The 9,573-nt window shown below is 41.4% G+C and overlaps 1 protein-coding gene across 2 annotated transcripts in view; it reads left to right on the top strand.

Moving 5' to 3' along the window:
* Positions 1 to 5,686: 5,686 nt before the first annotated feature.
* Positions 5,687 to 9,573, top strand: part of LOC107676213 (interleukin-17 receptor E-like) — a 22,508-nt gene continuing 18,621 nt past the window's right edge. The window contains exon 1 of one of the 2 annotated variants that reach the window (XM_016470716.1): positions 5,687 to 5,909. In XM_016470716.1, coding sequence (XP_016326202.1) covers positions 5,817 to 5,909 — 93 coding nt within the window. In that variant the 5' untranslated portion in view covers positions 5,687 to 5,816. The remainder of the gene's footprint in view (positions 5,910 to 9,573) is intronic. The other variant, XM_016470717.1, reaches the window with a different exon arrangement.

Raw genomic sequence — 9,573 nt, 5'->3', positions numbered from 1 at the left:
AGAGTTTGTACTTGACTAACTGGGGCCCAGGTCAGGAAGCAGACAGACTGGTTAAACCGACCGTCTGCTAGCCACTTCACGTCACAGAAATCAGTTAATTCTCAGCACATAGAAACTCTTTCACCTAGATTATAGAGATTGTGTCTGTTCCCCGAACTAGAAAATACAAAAAACGTCCAAACCAATTTAAGAGTAACAATTTAATTGATGTTCAACAAATAAAAAGATTGATTTCAATTTTACATTTAGTCATTTTGCAGATGCTTTTATCCAAAGCAACTGAGGAATACATAAAGCGATTCTTCTTAAAGAGGCGAACAGACACAGGAAGTGCTCGTAATACCAAGTTTCAGGCATTGTTCAAATAAGTACAAGCTAAAAAGGGAAGGAATAAACAAAGAGCAAGACAAAGTGTTTTTTTTGTTTTTTTTTAGGATGAAGTCAAGTAGCTTTGAAAGAGATGAGTTGTATTTGTAGAGGTTTGATTGTGCTTGATGGAAGTCCAGCCAGAAGAGCATTGCAGTAGTCCAGCCTAGAAATGACAAGCGCCTGGACAAGAAGTTGTGCAGCATGCTCCGTTAGAAAGGGCCTGATCTTTCTGATGTTGTGCAATGCAAACCTGCAAGATCGAGCAGTCTTTGCAATGTTGTCTATGAAGGTCAGCTGGTCATCAAAGATTACACCAAGATTTCTGACCGAAGTTGATGAGGTAATTGTAGAAGGACCTAGCAGGATGGTGAAATAGCTGGCCTGAACAAAGCCCCTTATCTATTAAAGGTGGGGTAAGTGATTTCTGGTAGCCAATGTTGATATTTAAAATCACCAAAACAAACACGCCCCTACCCCAAAAGGGTCTCGCCCCTATTTTGATAGCTCAAAATTGCAAAGAATTTAGGTTTTTTACCAAGTACCATACATAATATTGTGAAAAGATTCAGGGAATCCAGAGAAAACACAGTACATGTAGGGAAAGGCAGGAAACCTCAGGTGAATGTGCTTGACCCTTGATACCTCAGATGGCACAGCATAAGAAACCGTCATGCTGAGGTGTTAAATATAGCCACATAGGCTCTGGATTACTTCAGAAAACTGCTGTCAATTAACAGTCTGCTGCTGCATCAAGAAATGCAACTTGAAAGCAATACATCAATTCTATGCAGCGATGCTGCCGGATTCTCTGGGCCAGAGCTCACCTCAGATAGTCAAAAAGACTCAGATGAGTCCACATTTCAGCTTGTTTCTGGGAAAAATGGACATCGAGTTCTCAGTCCCAAAGACCAGAGGGAGCATCCATACTTTCATTAGCAACAGAAGCAAAAGCAAACGTCTGTCATGGTATGGGAGTGCAGCAGAGCAAACAGCATGGGTGACTGCCATATGTGCGAAGGTGCTATTGACATGGAGGCATATATTGGAATGGTACAGAGATGTATACTGCCTCTGTCTCAACTTTTTTGGAGTGTGTTGCAGCCGTCATAATCCAAATTTGTTCATACTTACAAAATAAATTTAAGTTGGTCAGTGAAAACTTTGGAAATCTTTTCTTTGTACTTTTGTCAATTAAATACAAGTTTAAGAGAATGAACAAATCACATTCACACTCATCACACTCATTCTTGATTTTATTGCATTTTACAAAATGTCCCAACTTCTCTGGAATTGGAACTCTCCGTAGATTTCATCTTAAAAGTGTACGTACGCACAAAAGTTTTCAGATTTATAAAACCATTCGTATGCCAGAACCTGTGCAAAAATCCCTTTATAAATCCCAGTCAGGGGAAGATTGTGCGTACGTGCATCTCTCCCCGAAATAGCCATTTATGGAGCTTACAACGCCTAGTTTTACTATGCATAACCTCATCTGCATATCATTTCCATGCATATTCCATCCACGTGACACCATGCTTAAGACCGTCAAAGGTATAAGACGTTAAGGAAATATGAGATACAGACTATAAATGCCATTTGTGCCAAACATTCATTTGTATTGCTAAAAATCATCCAATATCCTTGTTATGTTTTAGAATAAATATATTAAAATATTCATAAAAACAAAACTTTTAAATAGTTTTCAGATAAATATTTTAGAATAAAGTTGATCTTGTTCTTTTACACTGGCCAAATAGTATTTCGATTGTTTTAAACAATTCAAATCAAATTAAATGTATGCAGTTTTGCTGACAAGGTGAACATATAGCTATTTTTAGTGGAAACAGATAGGCCTATATTTATTGCAGTGTAAATACAATTGTCTGACTCTGTGCGTCACTGACAAAGTATTTTAAAAAGGAAACGTGCAAATCTTACCATTTTCTTCAAGTTGTATCCTTCAAATACAGTGGTATTTTTCATAATGTTGTGGAGATGCCTTCACACGACATCAACACCTCCGTGCAGCTGTGGTTGTACAGTAAAAGTTATTATCATTGGTCCTATTCAAACCAGACAATAGACCGTTCCACCGAATCCAGCAGTGCTCGCCATAATATCACAGTAAGTGCACATTATTGATCATTGTTCTCACTAAAAAAATATTTTCTCATAACATGAGATCTGCAGTTTAATTTAAAGATGAATTATTGTGCACCTAGCACTCCTTGCTGTCATTAAAACAAAATATGTCTAAATTCATATAATTTTGTTTTAAGTTTTGCATAATGACTTTATGTAATTTCAGTGCTTATCTCCATTATGAGAGTGGAATATTTAATGTGAATGTGTATATTTCGACATGAAATCAGTTTAAAATCGTTGTTTACTTCATTAATTTTCTCACTCCTGGAAAAAAGAGTGCGTACGCATGGGCCAGAGTTTGCATGCAGGTGCGCAAATTTTCCCGCCAAGTTTGTTTTTATAAATCCCACCTTTTGCGTAGGAAGTGGCGTACGCCTCTTTCAGGGCAGGTTTTGTGCATACGCAACAGTTATAAATGAGGCCCCAGGTCAGTCCATCTCGACTTTCTTAGTAGTACTGACTCAGACTGATTCCTGATGACCCTACGATGATTCATTGCCTGGCGAGGGAAGTCATATGAGTTGCTGTGTGTCCAGAGCACCAACTTCAAATGGGAGAATGCAAATTGAATGAATCCATTGCCACTCTGCAAAATGAACTACAAAGTCACCTTGCCAGCCAGCAGATCAAATTTGTCTACAATCCCCCTCACTTTGGCGGTTGCTTGAAGAGAGCGATTTGCTTGATCAAAGCAGCCCTCAAAGTGACCATCGGACCCCAGACTGTCACTGAGGAGGTACTGAGAATATTTTTGATTAAGGTTGAAGGTATCCTCAACTCAAAGCCCTTTGGGTTTAGCTCCTCGGATATAGCTGACCTTGACCCGATGACCTGGGTATTACCTACCCAGTTTCCAAACTCGCCAGAAGTGGAAGACACTACAGATTAGTGATGTGGCCATGATTGTCTATCCTGAACTTTCTCTCTTTTTTATACAGATTTATTTTAGGGGTTTTTGCCTTATGACAGGACATTGTAGAGTTGGCAGGAAGCAAAGTGGGAGAGAGAGAGGGGGGCAGGATTGGGAAAGGTCCTCGAGCCGGGATTCAAACTCGGGATGGCAATGGCACTATATGTTGGCGCGCTGCCCGCGAGGCTATTGGCGCCAATGATCCTGCACTTTCTTATGCCCTCTGGCCAGTAGGTAAGGTCACCCAGGTGTTCCCAGTCCCAGATGGCAGCCAGTGTGGACGTGACCTACCTTTAACGTCCACACTGTCTGCAATCTGGGACTGGGAACACCTGGGTGACCTTACCTACTGGCCAGAGGGCTTACACACAAGTTGTGGCTTGACTCAATCAAATCCCAGCCTTACCTGGGCAGTGCATGATATATGAGGGGTATAGAATATCTCTGTGCTTCTGTTTGTAGCAGAACTTTTTGAATTGAATCGTAACGTAACTGAGCATCAGGGAAACCCCAGCCATCTGAAGACACTGCATGGGATACTGTTTCCCAGAATGCAAAGCACTCATCTGACGTTTCATCTAAGCGTGAGTGAACTGGAGGTGGGGAATAGTAATTATAAATGTAACACTTTTATATGCATGTATACATATAGGCCTACATATAAAGTACAAACAATCGCTGTGTATCTAAAAATAATATCGTAAGTAGGAGATAAATTCTACTTTAATCTCTACGGCACGTTTCCAATAAAGTCAAATTACGCCACCTTTATCTCTATAGCGCTTTATACAGTACTGATCGTTTCAAAGATATTAAATAATAATATTGCAGTAATAGAACATATAAATATATATAAATAAAATAATATTTCAATTACGCAAACAGAATTCAATTCTGCTGTAAAGCAGCTCTAAAAAAGAAACTGAGTGAAAGGACAAATAGACCAATTTGTTGGCACAGGCTATTTACATGAACTCCGCCCACAAATGCCTGGCTGCGATAAACAGCGATAAACTGATACTACAGTGTAGTATCCACTGATCTATATCACTGGCGCAGTGAGTAAAACACGCGATCGACCCGAGTTCGAATCCGGCTTTTGTCAAACTCGTGCTTCTCCTTTTCCCATCACATACCACAGGGGTGTCCAACCCTGCTCCTGGAGAGCTACCATCCTGCAGATTTCAGCTCTAACCCCAATCAAACACACCTGAACCAGCTAATCAAGGTGTTCAGGGTTGCTTGATAATTACAGACAGGTGTGCTGGAGCAGGGTTGGAACTAAAGTCTGCAGGACGGTAGCTCTCCAGGAGCAGGGTGTCCAACCCTTGACATACCAGATTAAAAAGGCATTTATTTTCAATAAAAATAAAGTAAATATTTGAAAAGTGGAAATAAAACGCCTCATTAATAATACAGTGTTATTAGGTATGCTTAGCTGTAGGGAGGCTTTTGTCCCAATAAAGTGGCATGGCATTCATCTAATAAAATGTCTATATGATCATTTACACTTAATATGTTATTGCATACTCTTTTATAATGTACCGCAGTACTGAAGTATAAATATCTGCCACCTAACTATATTTACACACCTGTTGCTAAAGTTATGCTATTTTAGTGTAAACATAATTTATCATTATTTGCACATAGTGTAACTGGAATATATCGCTTTTTCCACTGCCCAAAATATCACTGTTCAGTTAAAGACAGCTCAGTGTTGATTCAGTTCCGACCAATACGTAAAGTCCACTAGTTAGTTCAAGTTAGCAATATAACATTGTTTACTCCTTATTAACAAGCCTTAAAAAGAACGGTTAGCACATTAGTTTGTGAGATAACAACCTTGACAGCTGTGCTGAATTATTTATGCTCAGCGTTTGTCATGTGACGACACTGTTGCTTATTGTATGTTTCGCACACTATTCTTAAAGAAATAGTAGGCAGTGTGCACTGGGCAGTAAGCAGTAAGCAAGCATGCCATTGCGGGCACAGCCATAGACTTGCCGTCAGGAGCCAGGTGAGAGTATGATGCTGTCAGATAGTGACTTTGATTCAGGAGCACCTTTAACATCAAAGAGTTTAAGTTCGGTAATGTAAAATGTACTGTACATTGATTTGTGCGAAGGCGTCCGCTAAATACGTGAATGTAAATGAATTATTAATGCGGAAGTCGGTGACCTTTTGAAGGAGGCGCCGGAGTTCCGGTGATGTGCGTCACCAAAAACCCACCTGCCCCCAGCGCGACGCAGCGATCTGATGGACTCAACTCTACTCTACTCTACTCTACTCTACTCTACTCTACTCTGACGCGCTGTCTGCTGCGGGTTCGCCGTGACCGGCTTCGTTGGATAATGTACACCTAAAAAGTGGTTCATGTTTTTCTTTCGCAGCCATGTACAGCTCGTCGTTTGTCGCTCGTGTAGTTTTGCTGTTCGTTTCGTGTGAATGGTCGTTCTCCGTACGGGACAGTCTCAAAGTCAGACAGGTGAGCGTGATTTTCTTCTAGAGCTACACAGTAACGCAGTGTGGACTAATGACGGGAAGCTCAGCATACAGTGTGTTCAGTAAGAAGCGAGTGTTGCTGATTAAACCAGGTGTTTGTGTTCACAGGTAAAGCTCGCGCGCTAGTCACTCACACCCCACAGCTTCAGACACCCACATACTTCACTCATATACCTATACATATGCGTCCAGTCCAAACATTTTGGAGTTATTACATTTTTTTTTAATTGTATTTATTTATTTCTTGTTAAATCTGTATGTATTTAAAGCGGTGAGCTAGAGCAGGTAGTGATGGCCCAGCACACGTGCATGCATACACTGTTTAAAAAGCATCTGAGATTGAGGAGTGAGCAGATACTTCCGTTTATGTTGTTTCATAGGTTTTCTGAGGACTTTACTGTTATTCTCAACTGTGGAAAATAGTAATGATGCTATTGCTCAGAAACTTTACACATTGCTGATGCTGACTCAAATATCCTTTACTGGACACATTTCTATATATTTTTTACTGTTGTTTTACATGCTGAGGCACTTTACTACAGATTTGTCTCGGGTACGGTGTATTGAGCATGTAGTAACAGAGCCGTCTCTGTTACTCGTTGTAGGAAGACATGGGTAACTCAGAGGAAAATGAAGGGGAGGTTTTGGTCTCCCCCTTGAGTGTATTTGTAGAGCTATGAGTGTATGTTAATGATAGCCCATGGAAGTTATATGCAAAAAAAGTTGTCACATAAAGAACAAGGTAGCGTAAATCGCTCAATTCTGTATGACAAGCAAAAGCCCCTGCTCCGTATTAACTGCTAAGAGGTGAAGGTACGGCAGGAATAGACAGTCACTTCCTGTCTTTTATTTTCTCTGTTGTAGACCTCTTACATTACATACAATCCTCTTACAGTTACTGCTCTCATAAAAATATTACAGGATTCCAATTTAATGTAGCAAATAAAACACAAAAACGTGTTCATGCGCCGCCTCTTTTGTGCTCAGTGATGTTTTTGACGTTTAAGAGGGATTTGCTTGCTGTTTTACAAAATGGGAACACTAACATAAATTTGCAGTGTTTAAAGATAACAGTTACAGTGCATGCTGGGTAAAATACCTCTCAGACAGCACTCACGGCACACAAACCCAAAGAATCAGTGATACAAAAATGAATGAAATAAATCAAAAGTTTGAGTACTTTTTAATGGTCTCTTGAAGGTTTCGTTCATATGTTGGTCGTCTGCGCCTCAAACTGTGTGAACAATAGTGTGAAAGCTGCATATAAGCATCATCAAGGCTGTGTGGCTAAAGACGGTGTAGGTTCCTATTAGGCCTTATCTGGTTGTATGAGGAGGCAGTCTTTGCTAAACACTACAGCTCTTTGTTTCCAGCGGCGTACAAGGATGTTTGAACAATGATGAAATGATTACCTTAGCATGAATTACATTTAGAATCAGCACTTTTAATGGTATATGTGTGAACACAATGTTTTGGGATGATTGTTCATGTGAGGAGGTGAGTTCTGTGTCTGCATGGATCTCAGTTTTTATTTGGATCTTTTGTTAGTGTTATGAAAACTGGCCATCATAAAGCTGAGAATAAGACGGGAAATAGTGAAGAGTTCAAATCATTCTGGAGAAGTAGTCAGACTAAAGTAGAAAGATGTCACTTAAAAAAAGTGGTGGAAAGGGAAAAACGTACAATTATTTTATTATATTTCAGTATGTATTTATAAAAGCAATATAGTGCTAACTGTTCAGCTGGATTGTGAATATAGTAATTGCAGAATGGGCCTAAAAATTAACTGAAGTTTTATAATCCTAGTAAAATAGTAATATATTAAAATCCATTTATTCCATACTAAGTATATAGTTCAAATATATTATAACATATTTACTGTCATATTGCTCAAGACTTTATTTATGCACAATGCACATTTCTTCTTAAGCCTAAAATGTGTTTTAGCATCACTATCAATAAGGATTGCACAATCGCTTTATAATATCAGTCTTTAAATGCAATTAATTTAAAGTGTAGCTGGAGTATACTTGCAACAGTTCCACTTTAGCACAATCAAATATACTTCAGTATATCTTAAGTTGGACCTCAGCACTACTTCCACACATACCAGTTTAGTATACTAAAAGTACAATTGCAGGGTATTTTATTAAGTACATAAATGTGTACATATATTTGTAGTATACTTAGCATGAAATAAATGTATTTCAAATATGTTTTAGTATATTTATTTTCACTAGGGAAGCTATATTGGATATGTAGAGTCTCTTTATTAGATCACTCTCCCATCAGAAGATATCCATATAAAACCGGTCAACATAAAATAAAAAGCAAAGATGAATATTAGGAAATAAAAAGACACAAAACAAGATGTCTGTTTTCTGGCTGTCTCTCACACACACGCACACACTCTCACACACACGCACACACTCTCACACACACGCACACTCTTGCGTACACACACACACACACACACACTCTCTCACACTCACACTCTCTCTCACACACACACACACACACACTATTGCGCACGCACGCACGCATGCACACACACACGCTCTTGCACACACACGCACTCTCTCACACACTCGCGCACACACTCGCACGCACACACACGCACACTTGCACACACACGCACACTCGCACGCACACACTTGCGCACACACACACACACACACACACTTGCACAAACACACACACACTCACTCACTCACTCACACTTGCGCACACACTTGCGCACACACACACACACACTTACATGCACACACTTACATGCACACTCGCGCACACACACGCGCGCACACGCACGCGCGCACACGCACAAACACACAATCGCTCACAAACACACACACACACACACACACCGCACAAACACACACACTCGCACACACGCACAAACACACACACTCGCACACACGCACAAACACACACACTCGCACACACGCACAAACACACACATTCGCACACACACGCACAAACACACACACGCACACACACACACACTTGCACACACACTTACATGCACACTCTTGCGTACACTTGCGCACACACACACACTCTTGCACACACACACACACACACTCGCACACACACACACACTCTCGCGCGCACACACACACACTCTTGCGCGCACACACACACTCTCGCGCGCACACACACACACTCTTGCGCGCACACACACACTCTCGCGCGCACACACACACACTCTTGCGCGCACACACACACTCTCGCGCGCACACACACACACTCTTGCGCGCACACACACACTCTCGCGCGCACACACACACACTCTTGCGCGCACACACACACTCTCGCGCGCACACACACACACTCTTGCGCGCACACACACACTCTCGCGCGCACACACACACACTCTTGCGCGCACACACACACTCTCGCGCGCACACACACACACACTCTCGCGCGCACACACACACACACACACTCTTGCGCGCACACACGCACTCTTGCGCACACGCGCACACACACACACACTCTTGCGCACGCACACACACTCTTGCACACACACACACTCTTGCGCACGCGCACACGCACACACTCTTGCGCACGCACACACACACACACTCTTGCGCACGCACACACACACTCACGCGCACACACACACACACTCCCGCGCACACACCCAC

This window comes from Sinocyclocheilus anshuiensis, unplaced genomic scaffold (genome assembly GCF_001515605.1).
Source record: "Sinocyclocheilus anshuiensis isolate Anshui unplaced genomic scaffold, SAMN03320099.WGS_v1.1 scaffold2430, whole genome shotgun sequence".
Lineage (NCBI taxonomy): Eukaryota > Metazoa > Chordata > Actinopteri > Cypriniformes > Cyprinidae > Sinocyclocheilus > Sinocyclocheilus anshuiensis.
The sequence above is the reverse complement of the archived record's forward strand: the minus strand, read 5'-3'. Positions and strand labels throughout refer to the sequence as shown.